Here is a 19,666-nt window from a genome sequence, read left to right as displayed (position 1 = left end):
GGGTGGAAGATCAAAAGTCGTGAACTGTTGCTGCTCAATCTCCACGCATGAAGGCGGAGATTGGACAGGTTTGGGTGGAGAAAGGGAGAGGGATCTGCCGTGGACCCAATGCGGATTCGAAAGCCACCACTGCAGGTCTTTCGCAGTCCCCTCCGAGATCTCCCTGATGCTGCGCCCACTGGAACTTTATGTCCCACTGCAGAGCCCACATATGCCATCTGGCATGTGTCACTAGCAGGATGCAGGGGGGCCACGAGACCCTGCAGCCTCAGAGTCAGTCTCATCGAAACCCAAGACAGAGGCTGAAAGATCGGAATCATAGCCTTAATTTCTTGGACTCGCTTTTCGGGAGGATAAGCCAGAAACTGTGTCCAGAACAGCTCAGATGAAAGGGAGCGTCTGAGAGGGAGTCAGGTGTGACTTTGGCACGTTTATAGTGAACCCCATCATTTGCAGGATATTCGCCGTAGTCTGAAGGGGGGAGACGACTTTCTGGGGCAAATCCACCTTCAACAGCCAGTCATCGAGGTAGGGGAAGACTGAAACCCCTTACCTGCGCAGATGAGCTGCAACCACCACCATCACTTTCGTGAACACCTGAGGAGCGCTGGTAAGGCTGAAGGGGATCACGGTAAACTGATAGTGCTCGTGACCTACCACGAATCATAGGTAACGTCTGTGGGCAGGCAGTATGGGGATGTTGAAATAAGCGTCGGCAAGTCCAACGCTACCATCCAGTCTCCTGGGTCTAAGGCAGACAGAACCTGAGCCAGTGTGAGCATTCAGAATTTCTCCTTCTTGAGGAAGTTCTTGTTCATGTCCCGAAGGTCTAAGATAGGACGTAAGCCTGTGTCCTTTTTCAGCACCAGAAAGTAGCGGGAATAACAACCACGACCTACTTCGGGCACAGGGACCTTCTCTATAGCTCCCTTGGCCATGAGAGCCATGACATCCTGGCGGAGAAGTGCCAAATGATCCTCCTGGAGTTGGCTGAGTGATGGAGGCATGGCTGGTGGAGCAGATTCAAAAGGGAGGGAGTAGCCCTTTCGAACGATCTGCAAAACCCACCTTTCCATAGTGATGGATTCCCAGTGGGGCAGGTGATAGCGAAACCTGCCGCCAACTGGAAGAGAGTGAGGGGACAGACTAGGAGGGTTTGAGGCTGCAGCGGGGGCAGAGGTGGACTGGGCAGACCTCTGGTTTCCTGTCCCATGTGGATTCTGCATCCCCGGCCACGCAGCAGCTGAACAGCATGGGTGGCAGGGTGGGGACGTGACAGGGAGCCCCTTCCATGGCCACGAAAGGGGCGAAAAGCGGGCTGCGGGGGCAAAGGAAAGACCAAGAGACCGAGCCGTAGCCCGGGAATCCTTAAATCTCTCCAAGGCCGAGTCTGCATTGTCTCCAAAGAGACAGGAGCCATCAAAGGGCATGTCCATGAGGGACAGTTGAACATCTCCAGAAAAACCAGAAGTACGCAACCAGGCGTGGCGTTGCAAAGCCACTGTCGTAGCAACCGATCTGCCTAGAGTGTCGGTCGTGTCCAGCCCACATTGGATTGTGAACTTCACCGCATCTCTCACATCGTTGACAGCTTGGGAGACGATAGCACGGGCCTCCTCCGGAATCTGCAGCAGGACTTGTGCAACCTTTTCCCACACAGAGTGGGTATAGCGGCCCAGAAGGCATGCAGTGTTCACAGACCAAAGCGCAAGACTAGAGGAAGAAGAAAAATTCTTCCCAAATTGTTCCAGCCTTTTTGATTCCCTATCCAGGGGTGCGGAAGGGAATGCACCTGAAGACGTGGAAGCCTGGATGACAAGACTCTCAGGCGTGGGGTATTGGGACATGAATTTAGGGTCGTTCGGAGCGGGCCGATTGCGGCGTACGATAGTCCTATTCACAGAAGCTCCTGTGTTGGGTTTGGACTAAGTACCCAAAAGGACATCGGTGAGGGCTTCACTGAACAGTAAAGGGGGCTCAGATGTGGAAGCCCCTGGTTGAAGAACCTCCATCAGGAGGTTGGACCTGACCTCTACAGTAGTAAGCTCAAGGCCAAGGACCTCGGCCGCCCTACTGACCACCATACCATAAGTCGCTACTTCTGCCATAGCCACATTAGGAGACAGCATGCTAGCGTCTAGAGAAGCGTCCAGTCCACTGGTGTTGCCCAATTCCTGTGCCCAGTCCAAAGATGGGTCATCCTGGTATTCATAAGAGTCCAGGGACCTCTCTAATCCTTCCCTGAATTCGTACCCATAGGAAAAAGAAACCAAATCCAACCTAGGGTAAATAGGCCCCATCGAAGACAAAGGGGGCGTCGGCTGACACCGATCCGACTCAGAGTCATCGGGGATAAGGATCGGATCGACGTCGATTGTGGGCACTACCGACATCAGGAGGGTTGACAATCGACCTGGCGAAGGTCTCACTGGTGCGAGCGTATCTGGAGGGGATCTCGGTCGCAGGAGCCGAAGCCATCGGTGCAGAACCCGAAGGTCTCCCCAACTGAACCCCTTGGGCCAGAAGGCGCCGTATCGGGGTCGGGCCACCCAAAGATGAGGTGCATGGCCTCACAGAATTCTTTAAGTTGGGCAGGGGTTGCTCTGGCTCCTGGAAACTCGGGGAAGCGCGGACCGGACCCAGAAGCAGGCTCCAAGGACGGAGGCCTTGAGCGTCGACGCTCCTCCCGCGTCACGTCAGCAGAGCGACGGGGCAAAGTCGGAGAGCGATGACACCTCTTTGACGACGACTTTTTCTTACCTGCACCCGAAGATTTTGAAGACAAGTGGTGATGGCTCCGTGAACAGTCTAGAGACCTTCCTCTCGATCGAGACTGGGACCTACGCGGAGTCCAGCGCCAGTCCGCCATGAGTTTGAGGGACCGCTCCCTCAAGGCCTTCGGGTGCATGGCCCGGCACTGGGAGCACGACTTGTGGTCGTGCTTGAGACACCACAAACAAATCCGATGAGGATCCGTCACTGACATCATGTGTGACAGTCCTTGCACGGCTTGATACCGGTCTTCGGGGACATCCTCAACGCACCAAAAGCTCACTAGACAAGTCAACAAAATGGTCTAATTCAGTCAAAAAGAGACCAGGGTAGCTCTCTCCGGATCAGCGTGTGGCGCAGAAAGAAAAAAACTGACATCACTGTGCTGAGGTGGCGTCTATGTACTACTCTCGACATCATCAGAGCAACTACGACGCCAACACCCGCGAAGTCGACCAACACCACCTACCGAGGTGCAAGGGTATTGCTCGAAGAAAAATCTCCGGATCCAGTCTGACGTCTGGGGGAAATTCTAAGGTAAGGAATCTGCAACAAGAAGTCTCTATCAGATAGGAAGGCTACAGGGCTACCTAGGACTTACCATTGCATTGCCTTATCAGAGACTCACCACTGGGCGGAAAGAAGGGCCTGGGTCCTCCCTGGGTCCCACGTACAGTCCTAATAACAGGGTCCCATGAGAACCCGAAATACTGCCGGATGTGATACAGGAAGAACATTGCCCTATCAGATAAGACACAGCCTAGTAGAAAGGACACTGCCTTATCAGATGCCAAGATACGGGCTGCAAATAGGACACTGTCCTTTCAGATCATCAGAAACTGAATAGCAGGAAGGATGCAATCTTACCAGGGCCTTAGACACTGGTTGTTATAAAGGCCACAGTTCAACCACAGCCTGAGACACTACCCCAATAGTGCAGCGGACACTCCCTAGTAGGAGGAATACTGCCCTTTCTGATCACCAGACACAAGCTAGCAGGAAGAGCACTGTCCTTTCAGATCACCACACAGTGCCTTTTAGGAGAGATACTGTTCTATTAGATCAGCTAGTCTACACGCCCTAGTTTCTACACAGTCTAGAAGAAAGGAATGTGGCCTATCAGATCACCATACACTGCCTTTTAAGAAGGACAATGCCCTATCAGGTCATCGGATAGTGCCTAGCGAAAAGGCACTGGCCTAGCAGATCTTCAGATATTGACAAGCAGGAAAGACACAGCCCTATGAGATCCTCAGACACAACTTGGCACTTTGAGATGCCTTACCTCTTTGATAGCAGACATCTTAATGTTCTCGTAGTAGTGCAGTGGCGCATTTGGCAAGTTCATGTCGTACCCAAAGCCGGCAACGGCGACTTCATCACAGTTGTGTAGTGCCATGGTGATGGCGACGCTGCCCAAGGTTGGGATGTTCTGGGGATGAAAAAAAGAATTGGGGATCAGAAGAGGCAGAATGACACTGTAGAATGCCATGGGCGGTGTGGCACCAAGATCACAACTTTATTGTAATGTACTGCATTTCAACATTTATGTAGTGCTTACTACCCCTATGTGGGGCACTGAAGCGCCTGTGTAAATGAGTAGCATGCTACACCATGTAGGATCTATGGTTGGAAGTGCCTCCGTTTGATTATCGGCACCGATGGTCAACAGAAGACCGCCAGTGCGCAGAACCCCCCGCCGGCCACATAGTAAACATTCAGCTGGGCCAGCGGGCGAAAACAGTGTTTCCGCCAGCCGGCCCAGCTGAATGCGGGCCTGAACATTGACGCTGGCTCCAAATGGAGCCGGCGGCAATGTAGCAGTGCGGAGGGTGCAGCAGCACCTGTCGGGCATTTCACGGCCCGTAAATCGGGCAGTGAAATGCGCGACGGGGCTGTGCATGGGGGCCCCTCCACTGCCCATGCCAAGTGCAGGGGCTAAGTCGCTCATGCCGCCAGCCTGAAAGGCTGGTGGAATCTGACCCATTAACCAGCGGCTGCCCAGTCAGATAAGAAACGCCGCCAGGCTGCCTGGTGGCAGAAGCCTGGCGGTGGCTGCGTTTCAAACGTGGCGGTTGAGCCACATTCATTATATGGCTGTCTGGACCGCCATGCCATTGGCAGCAATTACTGCCACCGCCGTCATGGTAGTCCAGACCGCCATGTTCATAATGAGGGCCTAAGTGTTTCCATGCCTTGTGTAATGACCACCAGGGTGCTGCTATCGCGTTATTTGGTGCAGCGCAAAGCAGTGTGATGGATGAAGAAGTGTGTGAGAAAGTCACACAGTTTAAAACATTTTTGGTAATCTGGAAGCTTTGACCAGCTCTGCAGGTGCCATTTTGGCATTTCTTATGATCATAATCTGCTAAATTGGTTACTGTACTGGGATGTCCATCCTGAGATATTTCGTTTAAAGCATATGATCCTGAGCAGGCTTAAGTTGGAGGAAGACAAGGTGGAGAGATCTGCTGGGATGGAGTGGGGTAATATCACACATCTGACGCATCGCGAGGCGTCAAGAGGCTCTCATAATATGTAGCTTGCTGTGGCCGGCAGTGGTGGACTACAATAAAGTCCACTACTGCAGTCCACCAGTGGCAGACCACTGCAGCTATTCCATGACAATTCGGCTGGCGATGGGTGGTGGACTGCTACAAACTGATACAGAACTGCGTGGTGGACTTGACCTGTAGCAGTTTTGAGATATGCGTGTGTGAGAGTGTCAAGCAGTATAAAGAAATTATTGTGCTTTTATAAACTACAATCAACTATATGACTGTTGAGTATTAAACTATTAGTGTAAGCCAGGGTGGTTATAATGTAATGTAACTAAATTTATTTAATGCAAATTTTACCCCTGATGAGGCATTGGAGTGCTTTACACCAGGCAACAAGTTTCTTCTAAACACAAATAAGTGTTGGTTATTGGGATAAGACTTAAGGTTTTGGGGAAAGTATCACATGCATCCACTCCAGTTTTTCTGTGATATATTAAATTAATAGCAGTTAGGTAAGATCTTTATTGGGGGGCACTATGTAAACTAATCTAATCAAAATGGTTGGTGGTGTTAATGGATGAGCTATATGAGATTATGTATTGTTTGGTATCATGGGTATGAATTTAAAGGTGAGGTTGTTATATCTGAAATGTGGTGTGGACAATATACAAAAAAAATAATATGGATAAACGCAAACACAAATGAGAGTTTTGAATTTGAAGTTTTAAATCAGGGTCAGTTTTCATGGGAATAAAATGGAGGCTTATTTGAAAGTGCATGCAGCAGTCTGAGGGTGCAAAGCTGTGGAAAGAAACAATGATCTGCATGTGAGACAGTACTATACTGGGTACGTGGATAAGCACTAGTCAGACAAACAGTACATCGGCTGAAAGGCTTCTGCTTAGATCACTACTTCAGACAGAAAAGCCGAGTAGCTCAAGGGCTGGATGCATAAAGTAATGGCTCGGTACACATACAGGGACATATCTCAGGGCTTGGTCGGTGCTCAAAGGCAGCAGTAACTTCGGTGGAGAGTAAACACAGCAAACATCAAAAAGGAGATAATGCAAATCCTGGCGTGGATGTCTTCTGATGCTCACCCTTAAAAGTTTGGCTCGAGTGTCAAAAGCAAACTGGGGTCCATTTCCACATGCCCCTGGTCGTGGCGTGGCCCGGGGTGAGGACAGCTTCTAGGCACTGGAAGTGTGCTGCCTGCATGTCTAAGGCTGGACACTCAGGTAGGTAAGATGGGTGCACTTCTAGCAGGTTTATGAGCCCTGCTAGCAAGGGGCTCTCGGTTAGTTCTGCTTGGGCACTGCCGTCGGTGGATGGTAGGGGTGACGGGTGGGGCTCTAGTTTCTGCTGTACCAGGCGGGGAGGTTCCCAGGCCTCCCCTCTGTGAGTTCCTACCTCCTGCTTCAGAAAGGTAATGGCGGCCAACTACAGAGAGCTTTCGTTGTCCCACACCGTGGGCCCTGCTGCTTGGAGTCAGCCTGGGGGCCTCTCCTGTGAGAAGCATCCCTCCGCACAAAGGCAGGGAGCCCGAGCAGGACACTTGGAAAGAACAAAAGCGGGTCTGCGGGTTCAGACGGCGGACGCACTCTCCTTGCGCCATCTGCAGCACTGTAGGCGCTTTTCATGAAGAATAGCGAATCCCCGCATAGTAAGGTGGCCAGTCTGTACAGTGAGCGCGGGTCTCTCCGCCACTAACCGCGAATGTTACAGGAGCTACGCTGCCAGGGCACGTTTCTAGTCTACCTGGCATAGAACCCGAGCACCATTTCACTGGTGAGAAGATTTCTTGGGAATACCATCTGCGGCGGGCGCAGATTGCGTTTCAGCTGCCGGCGGCCCACGCTTGTAGACGTGCAGCCTTCCTATGGAAAGCACAGGGTTTATTCCCAGATCTTAAGACAAAACACACCCACAGACAAGGTCCTCTTGTAACAACGCCCAGGTATCCTACTCTGGGCAGTAAATTCAGTGCAACACAAAGCCACAGGAACCCCTTTGTACTCTGGACAGATGTTCACATTCATTTTACGGTGGTGTATAATCCTTTATTCAGTAACTACCTTGTGCGCAGTACGGACATCAGTACTGGCTGGTAAAGAGTTCTGTACGTGACCTAGGACGGTGTAGAGGGAGTGTCGTCAGCATGCAAAAATAGCTACGTTGTAGGAGTTTGCTGTAGCGACAGGGCTGTTTCATCATAAAGTAGTACAGAGGGTTAATGTGCCTGCTGCAAAGAACGCGTTCCACGAAAACCACAGAACTCTATTTTATATGGACAGGTCAGCGGGTCACTGCATTTGTAACAAAGATCCTTCTGTTATCTGCAGTTCCTAACGTACAATCCTGATATGACTCAGTGATCTATGAACTGTCATCAAAGAGCTGCATGCAAACCGCAAGGTATGGGTTACAACCTTTTGTCTGTCCCCCCCATTCTTTCATTATCTTAATGTTGCCAAAAAAAGGTCAGTTTAGGTACAAATATATTCTATATTAGTAAAGCCAACCACAACCACTGTGCTATGTTTCAGATCCCGAGTTTGTGCTTCCCCAAACCAAGCGCTCTTAAATTATACTGCCTACTAGTATGGATGACGTGTGATTTTTACAATTCTTAATCCTCATTGCCTGGTAAGTGAGGCGCTATAAAAAAAATGAAATGCATGTGATAGAGGGGCTGTGGAGAGAGGAGGGGCACTGTTGGAGGGTGCTAGTGGGGAATCCATGAAGGTGGTCATTTGGGGAATGCCAAAAAATACAGTGCGTTGTACAGTACAGTACAGTGGGGCAGAGTAGATGGCGTAGAGTGCACTGGTTTTGAGTAAAATGGGGTTGAGTGCACTGGTTTAGAGTAGAGTGGGTGGGGTACAGTAGAGTGGCGTAAAGTGCCACAGCATGGAATGAAGTGGTGCAGAGTGGAGTAGAGTGGCGTAGGGCACAGAGGGCCTGATTCTAACTTTGGAGGACGGTGTTAAACCGTCCCAAAAGTGGCGGATATACCACCTACCGTATTACGAGTCCATTATATCCTATGGAACTCGTAATACGGTAGGTGGTATATCCGCCACTTTTGGGACGGTTTAACACCGTCCTCCAAAGTTAGAATCAGGCCCAGAGTGTACTGATGTAGAGCAGATTGTTCCAGAGTAGAGCGAAGTGGCGTGGAGCGGAGTGGTGTAGGGTGCAGTGGTGTAGGGTGCAGTGGTGTAGAGTAGATTGTTTCAGAGTAGAGTGAAGTGCCCGAGAGTGCAGTGGTGCAGGGTAGAGAGGAGTGGTACAGAGTGGAGTAGGGTGTAGGGGTGTAGAGTGCAGTGGCAGAGAGTGGAGTAGGGTCTAGTGGTGTAGAGTGCAGTGGCAGAGAGTGGAGTAGGGTGTAGAGTGCAGTGGCAGAGAGTGGAGTAGGGTGTAGAGTGCAGTGGCAGAGAGTGGAGTGGAGTAGGGTGCAGTGGTGTAGAATGCAGTGGCATAGAGTACTCAGGGTAGAGTGAAGTGCCCGAGAGTGCAGTGGAGCGTGGTAGAGAGGAGTGGTACAGAGTAGTGGCATTAAGTGCAGTGGCATAGAGAGGAGCGGTGAGAAGCACAATGGAGCGGCCCAGGCTGGAGTGCTGTAGAGTGCAGTGGTGCATAGTAGTGTGGGGTAGAGTATACTGGCATACAGTAGAGGGGTGCAGAGTACAGTGGAGAAGCACAGAGTGAAGTGCAGTGGTGCACAGTAGATTAGAGTATCAAAGTCTATTGGCGTATAATGCAGTGGCACAGTGTAGTAGACTTTTGTAGAGTACAGTGATGCAGAGTAAAATACAGAGGCGTAGAGTGCAGTGGTGCCGAGTAGAGTGGCATACAATTCAGTGGTGGGGAGTGCACGTTGCAGAGTAGTGTTGAAGAGTGCAGTGGTGTAGACTAGAGTGCACTGGTCTAGAGTGCAGTGGTGTAGAGTGGTACAGAGTACAGTGGCATAGAGTGAAATGGTGCAGGTAGAGTGGTGCAGAGTGCAGTGGTGTAGATTGCTGCAGAGTACAGTGCAGTGGCGTACAGTTGATTTGCATAAAGTGCAGCAGTGTAGAATAGAGTCGATTGGTGGATGGCAGATTGCAGTGGTGTAGAGTGGAATGGTGCAGAGTGGAATGACTGGCACACAGCGCGGTGCTGTAGAGTAGATTAAAGTGGCTTAGAGTGGATTGGCTAAGAGTGCAGTGGCGTTAAGTGGAGCGATGCAGAGAAGAGGAGTGTAGTGGCATAAAGTGCACTGGCTAAGAGTGCAGTAGAGTGGCAGAGTACAGCAGTGCAGAGTAGAGTGCACTGGCATAGAGTGCAGTGGTGCAGAGAAGAGTGGTACAGAGTTCAATGGTGGAGAGTAGAGTAGCAAAGAGTGGGGTATTGCAGAGTCGAGTCGAACAGAGTATAGTGGAGTGGTGCAGGGTAGTGATTAGTGGCGCAGAGTAGAGTATAGTGGCATAGAGCGCAATGGTGTTGAGTAGATCAGCGTAGAGTGCAATGGTTTCGAGTAAGGGGGTAAAGTGCATTGGTACAGAGTGCAGTGGGACGGAGTATAGTGAAATGGCGCAAAGTAGAGTGGTGTAGAGTAGATTGTTTCAGAGTAGAGTGGTGCACAGTTGAGTACAGTGGCATAGAATAGAGTAGAGAGCAGATTAGAGTGTTGTGGAATGGATTGGTAGAATGGATTGGCATAGAGTGCACTGCCGTTGAGTGGAGTGGTACAGAATAGAAAGCACTGGCTTAGAGTACAGTGGCATAAAGTGCAGTGTTGCATAGTTGAGTGACGTAGAGTGCAGTGGCACAGAGTGAGGTACAGCGATTTGGCAAAGAGTAGAATGGTGTAGAGTAGAGGCATAGAGTGAAGTGGCGCAGAGTGGTGTGGTGCACAATAGAGTGCAATGACGCAGTGTCGAGTGAGTGGAGAGGCGCACAATAGAGTGCAGTGGTGCGGAGTAGTGTAGAGTGGAGTGGGGTAAAGTAGAGCATGCATGGTGTGGTAGCACCCTGCCATTACAGACAACACATCTCCAATTGAAATGATCATTAAATTTGCACAGACATATAGTTTTACTCATGAAAGTATACAGCACACAAATGATAATGTGTGGAAATGTCATCCCTTAGTGTATTGATTTGTTGTAATGGCATTAAAATATTTGTTTTCACCACACTACAGAATTACCCCCAGTACCCACCATGATTGTCACATAAATCCTCGCACTCTGAAGTCAGAGCAAGAAAAATAAAAACACAGAGCTCCCTCAGAAGTCAGAGCCTGACATTTGACCTCTGTATTTGAATGCACAGCAAATGTGACAAGATAAGAACAAAATTCAAAGGCCTGTTTACAGAAAGGGAGCACTCCGAAGGATACTGTAAATACGGTTTGGGCATCGGAAGGGGTACACTCAAGCTGGATAGCCTAAAAAAAATAAAGCCAGCAAATAAAAAGCAAGAAAATGTGAGTTACAAACCACAAAGCCAAAATGGTAAACAACAGGTAGACTGCATTCCGAGGGAAGCTTTCCGGATGCACCCAAGATGTTGTTAGCAAACCAGACACCGGCTCCGTCTGGTAGGCTTTGACCTAAAAAGGGTGGTAGATTGAGGGAGCTGCGTGTAGAGGCTTCTGTAGATGTTTGTGATTTAGTGTGAATAATTTTATGTGAAGTCATTGGTCTTCTAAACAAGGCTGGGTGGGTGTGGCCTCAGTAATAAGGGGCCTATGAATCTAGCTCAGACAGTCCATGCCCTGAGCCTCCTCCCACACAGAGCTCCTTGACCCCATCACAGTTTCCCTTCTCTAAGGTAGCACTGGCGTTTACCGGCAGAGGAAACAGCTAAATAGGCCAGTACTGGTGTACTGTTATTGTGCACACAGTTCCTTACACCCGGGCCCTTACCCTGTACTAGATCTGTTGTTGGAGGCCACTGATCTAAAAATCCCTTATCAAAGGTGGTAGTAACAAAACTGTGTGCAATGTTCACTGCCAGGAACCATCTTACACCAAGCCTTGTGTTGGTGACCACGCGTTATGGCCCCTGCAGTAACTCATGCCTGGGTCAAAGAAACAGGGCACCAGAGACAAAGGTGAATCTACTGCATGGGGTTTTGTGCAGGGTCAGGTGTACATGAATGAAGGGCAGTGTGACACTGGCCCTGCGCAGCTCCACCAGGGCATCTCCCCTTAGCAAAGAACCAAGGCACCTCTGTGCCTAGGAGAGGGAGAAGGCAGCTCCTCTTCCATACCCATTCGTTCCTTGGTACGTTCCTAGTAACCCGAGCTTCTGGTCCGTGTTGGCGTAACCTCTACCCTCAAACCATTATCTTGGGGTAGGAGAGGACTTGGGGACCTAGCCTTTAAATATATGAATGCGGGGGAGATGCAGAACACCGAGGGTCTCTAGGTGAAGAGTGGGCAGGGTGCAAAGGGCCGGGGCCACATGCCACATCCTGTTACCACCTACAGTTGGTCTCTCTGGAAGGACTCGCGTGCCAAGTCTCAACAGTCAAAACATTACTGGGTGTTTTTGGAGGCAACACAAGGGCGGTCGAGGGAGACGCCAATCAGTAATAACTCGATAAGTGGCCTGTAAACTGAGGCAGGCAATCTGCATGCCATCCCATGTCAGATGCTGACAGCTTACACTGACGTAATGGACCAAACGCTGTCTGGCACTCCATGCCAATGGGCGGACAGCCGCTTCCAGTAATGAAGTGGAAGACAGTGACGACAATGCATGTGTGCCACTCCATGCCAGCAAGTAGAAGCCACTCTCGGTTATGGAGTGGAAGATGGTGCATGTGTGCCACCCCATGCCAGCTAGTAGAAGCCACTCTCACTAATGGAGTGGAAGATGGTGCATGTGTGCCACTCCATGCCAGCTAGTATAAGCCACTCTCAGTAATGGAGTAGAAGATGGTGCATGTGTGCCACTCTATGCCAGCCAGTAGGAGCCACTCTCTGTAATGGAGTGGAAGATGGTGCATGTGTGCCACCCCATGCCAGCTAGTAGGAGCCATTCTCTGTAATGGAGTGGAAGATGGTGCATGTGTGCCACCCCATGCCAGTTAGTAGGAGCCACTCTCAGTAATGGAATGTAAGATGGTGCATGTGTGCCACTCCATGCCAGCCAGTAGGAGCCACTCTCAGTAATGGAATGGAAGATGGTGCATGTGTGTCACTCCATGCCAGCCAGTAGGAGCCACTCTCAGTAATGGAATGGAAGATGGTGCATGTGTGCCACTCCATGCCAGCCAGTAGGAGCCACTCTCAGTAATGGAATGGAAGATGGTGCATGTGTGCCACTCCATGCCAGCCAGTAGGAGCCACTCTCAGTAATGGAATGGAAGATGGTGCATGTGTGCCACTCCATGCCAGCCAGTAGGAGCCACTCTCAGTAATGGAGTGGAAGATGGTGCATGCATGCCACCCCATGCCACCCCATGCCAGCAGGGGCTGACCGCTGGAACTGATATGGGGGATAACGGGCCTGTGTGTGGAAATCCACAATTTGGGTGGACACCTTGTCTCAGTAATACAGAGGGGGAGGATGCATGTGTGCCAACCCCAGCCAGAGAGGGGCTTGGGTGCCAATCCATGCCAGGGGGTTCTAGCTAAGCCTAGAGAAGGGGTGGATAGAGCTCTGTGTCTCAAACAATCCTACTGGTATAGTACGAGAAGAGGGGTGCGTGTGTCCCAACACATTGCAGGAAGGTATTACTGACTACCAGCTAGGTTTGGTTGACATGCAGCAATGTTCTGGATGAAGAGACAGGGATTTCAGTGCACGTGCCGGGGGGGGCTGGGGTGGTGTTGGGGACTTCCAGATGTTGGTACTAGTTTCAAAGGGGGTTTAAATGACTACTAGCAATGTGCTGGGTAATGACGCTTGGGCATCTATCCATGCCTGGGAAGTTTTGCTGACTTTTCAGAGAGGTGTATGTGGTTTCCTGGGGTGGTATTGCCCTCCAGGAAGTGTATGTGGTGTACATTGTTTCCTGCAGTAGTGTTGCCTGCCAGAAGGTAAATGTGGTTTCCCAGGGTGATGTTTGCTTTCAGGAGGTCGTGTGGTTTTCCGGGGTGCTGTTGGCTTTCAGGGAAGTGTATGTTTTCCTGGGGTGGTGCTGGCTTCCAGGGAGGTGTATGTGGTTTCTCAGGGTGGTGTTGACTGTTTTCCGGGGTGCTGTTGCTTTCCAAGAGAAGTATGAGGTTTCCCAGGGTACTGTAGGATTCCAAGAGTTGTATGTGGTTTCTCGAAGTGCTATTGGTTTCCAAGAACTTACGTGGTTTCCCAGGGTGGTTTCCAGGAGTTGTATGTCGTTCCCCGGGGTGCTGTTGGTTTCCAAGATTTGTATGTGGTTTCCCAGAGTGCAGTAGGTTTCCAACAGTTGTAGGTGGTTCACCGGGGGGCTGTTGGATCCAAGAGTTTGTGGTTCCCCAGGTGGGTGTTGGTTTCCAGGAGTTGTATGTCAGTCCTAAGGGTGCTGTTGATTTCCAAATGTTATATGTCCTTCCTCAGGGTGGTGGTGGTTTCCCAGAGTTGCACGTGGCTCTCCAGGGCGCTGTTGGTTTCCAAGAGTTGTATGTGGTTCCTCAGGGTGGTGGTGGTTTCTCAGAGTTGCACGTGGTTCCCCAGGGCGCTGTTGGTTTTCAAGAGTTGTAAGTGGTTCCTAAGGGTGGTGTTGGCTTCCAGAAGGTGTACGTGGTTTCCCGGGGTGCTGCTGGTTTCAAGAGTTGTATGTGGTTCCTCAGGGTGGTGGTGGTTTCTCAGAGTTGCACGTGGCTCTCCAGGGTGCTGTTGGTTTCCAGGAGTTGTATGTCGTTCCCTGGGGTGCTGTTGGTTTCCAAGATTTGTATGTGGTTTCCCAGAGTGCAGTAGGTTTCCAATAGTTGTAGGTGGTTCACCGGGGGGTTGTTGGGTGCCAAGAGTTTGTGGTTCCCCAGATGGGTGTTGGTTCCCAAGAGTTATATGTCGTTCCTCAGGGTGGTGGTGGTTTCCCAGAGTTGCACGTGGTTCCCCAGGGCGCTGTTGGTTTCCAAGAGTTGTATGTGGTTCCTAAGGGTGGTGTTGGCTTCCAGAAGGTGTACGTGGTTTCCCGGGGTGCTGCTGGTTTCAAGAGCTGATTGTGGTTCCTCAGGGTGGTGGTGGTTTCTCAGAGTTGCACGTGGTTCCCCAGGGCGCTGTTGGTTTCCAAGAGTTGTAAGTGGTTCCTAAGGGTGGTGTTGGCTTCCAGAAGGTGTACGTGGTTTCCCGGGGTGCTGCTGATTTCCAGAGTTGTGGGTTGTTCCACAGACGGATTAAGCAGCTTGGATGCCTTCTGTCAGTGGTGTTGTGGTGGGAAGTAGGAAGCCATGTCAGGGGCATTTCCTTCCAACATTCTCCAGAGTCTGCCCGCACTCCACCTCAGAGTTTGGCCTGTGAGTCACTGCAAGCCCCATCCCTGGCCACTCATTGCTTGTCAAGGGCCAGCACCGCTGGGCCAACACGCAGCAAACCACAGAACAGATGCACAGGAAGGCGCGGACCGCCTGAGTCACTAATGGAGCGCGTTTGTGGGTTTGGGACCCACAGTGGGAACTTTGTAGGGAATAATGAGGCTGATGTTATCAATATCTTCTAATGAATGAGTGACTGGGCGGGGAGGCCGCCACAGATGGGGTCTGGTGTTTAGTCAGTTGATTCACAGAACAGGATGGTGACACTGACTGGAGTGGGTCGGCGCTACATAAGAAGGGGGTGCAGGATATGAGGGTCACCATTTATGCTCTGGCACGAGATGCTCGGGGGAGGGGATTTCATGCACTGTCATTTTGAATGTTATTAATACCTGCAAGAATTCGGTTCCAGGCGCTTTCTATTTTTTGTGAGCAACATTCTCAAGGTACTGCTGATGTCTGCCTGAAGCCCACCAAGCCCAGAACAGTATTCACCTCCCTCCTGCTGAGATGGATCGGCTCCCTGTATCCTCTCTCACTCGGCCACCACAGACAGTAAAGTGTCTCTTAAACTGCTTCCTCTTCTAAAAGTCTCACTGATGTGCCCTAACCCTTCCACCTAAGTAATTGTACCCACGGGGCATCTGCATGTCTCCCTCATTTGCCCCCTCCTCTCTACCTACGAATTTTAAGCAGGGTGTATTTAGATATCTCACTTGTATACCCACTTCTCCCTACACTTCAGTATTTATAACCATGGTGTATTTACATATCTCACCCATATACCCACATCTCCCTACACTTCAGTATTTATAACTATGGTGTATTTACATATCTCACTCATATACCCACATCTCCTTACACTTCAGTATTTATAACCATGGTGTACTTACATATCTCACTCATATACCCACATCTCCCTACACTTCAGTATTTATAACCATGGTGTATTTACATATCTCACTCATATACCCACATCTCCCTACACTTCAGTATTTATAACCATGGTGTACTTACATATGTCACTCATATACCCACATCTCCCTACACTTCAGTATTTATAACCATGGTGTATTTACATATCTCACTCATATACCCACATCTCCCTACACTTCAGTATTTATAACCATGGTGTATTTACATATCTCACTCATATACCCACATCTCCCTACACTTCAGTATTTATAACCATGGTGTACTTACATATCTCACTCATATACCCACATCTCCCTACACTTCAGTATTTATAACCATGGTGTACTTACATATCTCACTCATATACCCACATCTCCCTACACTTCAGTATTTATAACCATGGTGTATTTACATATCTCACTCATATACCCACATCTCCCTACACTTCAGTATTTATAACCATGGTGTACTTACATATGTCACTCATATACCCACATCTCCCTACACTTCAGTATTTATAACTATGGTGTATTTACATACCTCGCCCATATACCCACATCTCCCTACACTTCAGTATTTATAACCATGGTGTATTTACATATGTCACTCATATACCCACATCTCCCTACACGTCAGTAATTATAACCATGGTGTACTTACATATGTCACTCATATACCCACATCTCCTTCCATTTCATGTATGACCACGGCGTAGTTGGCCATCTCACACATAAGCCCCCTCGGCATGTAATGTAGACTGAATATGAACGCCTCACTCAACTCGACACAACAATTCCAGACGAGGCCTCCAGATCCGCTCTCTGTACTTCCGGTGCAGCCTCCAAAACAAGAGGTAGAGTTCCAGGTCAGGCATCCAGGGCTGGACACCCCCTTCCATGTGAGGATTATTTATTTATTCATTAGTAGTTTTATGTAGCGCAAACTAAACCTCAAAGAGATGGCGCATTGATTAACAAAGGACTGTGTTGCTTTATACAGTACAAGGCAAATAACAAGAATACAGAAAAAAGCTTTTGTGGGCATAACAGGAAAATAGCACCGTATACACCCAGAGGCGACCCTAAATGAAAACATGAAAATATAAAGTTTCCCATTTCATTTCGTGGCTGCAGTGCACACAACCTTTGTGCAAGGTGATGGCTGTCACAGCAGATAGTGGACATGCTGGCTCCAAGCAGGAGTCCAAAACAAAGGTGAATAAAGTGAGATCCCGGCACCTCCCTGGCATCTGCTTGCTTTCATGAAGTGGTAACGAGGAAGCCACGAAAGGGTAGGTCCTGCCTAGAAACTTCCTCACCATTAACAATATACTCTTCTGATTCAACCTACCATCCACCAAATTGCACCTGCTAAGAAGTCAAACCAGCAATCCCTTGTACAAAGGTGCTCGTAGAATTTCTCATCATGGTTCCATCTTCATTCTTCCTCATGTCTGTAGGAGGCTGGCCTGGTTTGTAGTGCATACCAAGGGGTACTTACACTCTGCACCAGGTCCAGGTATCCCTTATTAGTGTAGAAGAGGTGTCTAGCAGCTTAGGCTGATAGATAATGGTAGCTTAGCAGAGCAGCTTAGGCTGAACTAGGAGACGTGTGAAGCTCCTACTATACCACTGGTGTCATATGCACAATATCATAAGAAAACACAATACACAGATATACTAAAAATAAAGCTACTTTATTTTTATGACAATATGCCAAAGTATCTCAGTGAGTACCCTCAGTATGAGGATAGCAAATATACACAAGATATATGTACACAATACCAAAATATGCAGTAATAGCAATAGAAAACAGTGCAAACAATGTATAGTCACAATAGCATGCAATGGGAGCACATAGGGATAGGGGCAACACAAACCATATACTCTAGAAGTGGAATGCGAACCACGAATGGACCCCAAACCTATGTGAACTCGTAGAGGGTCGCTGGGACTGTAAGAAAACAGTGAGGGTTAGAAAAATAGCCCACCCCAAGACCCTGAAAAGTGGGTGCAAAGTGCACCTAAGTTCCCCAAAGAGCACAGAAGTCGTGATAGGGGAATTCTGCAAGAAAGACCAACACCAGCAATGCAACAACAATGGATTTCCAGACAAGAGTACCTGTGGAACAAGGGGACCAAGTCCAAAAGTCACGATCAAGTCGGGAGTGGGCAGATGCCCAGGAAATGCCAGCTGTGGGTGCAAAGAAGCTGCCACCGGATGGTAGAAGCTGTGGATTCTGCAAGAACGAAGAGGGCTAGAAACTTCCCCTTTGGAGGATGGATGTCCCACGTCGTGAAGAAGCTTGCAGAGGTGTTTTCGTGCAGAAAGACTGCCAACAAACCTTGCTAGCTGCAAGGGTCGCGGTTAGGGTTTTTGGATGCTGCTGTGGCCCAGAAGGGACCAGGATGTCGCCAATTGCGTGAGGAGACAGAGGGGGCGCCCAGCAAGACAAGGAGCCCACTCAGAAGCAAGCAGCACCCGCAGAAGTCCCGGAACAGGCACTATGAAGTGGAGTGAACCGGAGCTCACAAGATATATGTACACAATACCAAAATATGCAGTAATAGCAATAGAAAACAGTGCAAACAATGTATAGTCACAATAGAATGCAATGGGAGCACATAGGGATAGGGGCAACACAAACCATATACTCTAGAAGTGGAATGCGAACCACGAATGGACCCCAAACCTATGTGAACTTGTAGAGGGTCGCTGGGACTGTAAGAAAACAGTGAGGGTTAGAAAAATAGCCCACCCCAAGACCCTGAAAAGTGGGTGCAAAGTGCACCTAAGTTCCCCAAAGAGCACAGAAGTCGTGATAGGGGAATTCTGCAAGAAAGACCAACACCAGCAATGCAACAACGATGGATTTCCAGACGAGAGTACCTGTGGAACAAGGGGACCAAGTCCAAAAGTCACGATCAAGTCGGGAGTGGGCAGATGCCCAGGAAATGCCAGCTGTGGGTGCAAAGAAGCTGCCACCGGATGGTAGAAGCTGTGGATTCTGCAAGAACGAAGAGGGCTAGAAACTTCCCCTTTGGAGGATGGATGTCCCACGTCGTGAAGAAGCTTGCAGAGGTGTTTTCGTGCAGAAAGACTGCCAACAAACCTTGCTAGCTGCAAGGGTCGCAGTTAGGGTTTTTGGATGCTGCTGTGGCCCAGGAGGGACCAGGATGTCGCCAATTGCGTGAGGAGACAGAGGGGGCGCCCAGCAAGACAAGGAGCCCACTCAGAAGCAAGCAGCACCCGCAGGAGTCCCGGAACAGGCACTACGAAGTGGAGTGAACCGGAGCTCACCCGAAGTCACAAAAGAAGGTCCCACAACGCCGGAGGACAACTCAGGAGGTCGTGCACTGCAGGTTAGAGTGCCGGGGACCCAGGCTTGGCTGTGCACAAAGGAAATCCTGGAAAAGTGCACAGGAGCCGGAGCAGCTGCAAATCACGCGGTACCCAGCAATGAAGTCTAGCGTGGGGAGGCAAGGACTTACCTCCACCAAACTTGGACTGAAGAATCACTGGACTGTGGGAGTCACTTGGACAGAGTTGCTGAGTTCAAGGGACCTCGCTCATTGTGCTGAGAGGAGACCCAGAGGACCGGTGATGCAGTTCTTTGGTGCCTGTGGTTGCAGGGGGAAGATTCCGTCGACCCACGGGAGATTTCTTCGGAGCTTCTAGTGCAGAGAGGAGGCAGACTACCCCCACAGCATGCACCACCAGGAAAACAGTCGAGAAGGCGGCAGGATCAGCGTTACAAGGTCGCAGTAGTCGTCTTTGCTACTTTGTTGCAGTTTTGCAGGCTTCCAGCGCGGTCAGCAGTCGATTCCTTGGCAGAAGGTGAAGAGAAAGATGCAGAGGAACTCTGATGAGCTCTTGCATTCGTTATCTAAAGAATTCCCCAAAGCAGAGACCCTAAATAGCCAGAAAAGGAGGTTTGGCTACTTAGGAGAGAGGATAGGCTAGCAACACCTGGAGGAGCCTATCAGAAGGAGTCTCTGACGTCACCTGCTGGCCCTGGCCACTCAG

The 19,666-nt window shown here is 49.8% G+C and overlaps 1 protein-coding gene across 4 annotated transcripts in view; it reads right to left on the bottom strand.

The window, feature by feature from the left end:
• Positions 1-19,666, bottom strand: part of ST3GAL3 (ST3 beta-galactoside alpha-2,3-sialyltransferase 3) — an 807,542-nt gene that overhangs the window by 64,246 nt on the left and 723,630 nt on the right. For all 4 annotated transcript variants that reach the window (XM_069227820.1, XM_069227817.1, XM_069227819.1 and 1 more), the window contains one exon: positions 4,058-4,204. In XM_069227820.1, coding sequence (XP_069083921.1) covers positions 4,058-4,204 — 147 coding nt within the window. The remainder of the gene's footprint in view (positions 1-4,057; positions 4,205-19,666) is intronic.

Source organism: Pleurodeles waltl, chromosome 4_1, assembly GCF_031143425.1.
Source record: "Pleurodeles waltl isolate 20211129_DDA chromosome 4_1, aPleWal1.hap1.20221129, whole genome shotgun sequence".
In the NCBI taxonomy this organism is placed as follows: Eukaryota; Metazoa; Chordata; class Amphibia; order Caudata; family Salamandridae; genus Pleurodeles; species Pleurodeles waltl.
Note: the sequence above shows the minus strand (reverse complement) of the source record. Positions and strands in the feature narration are given on the sequence as shown.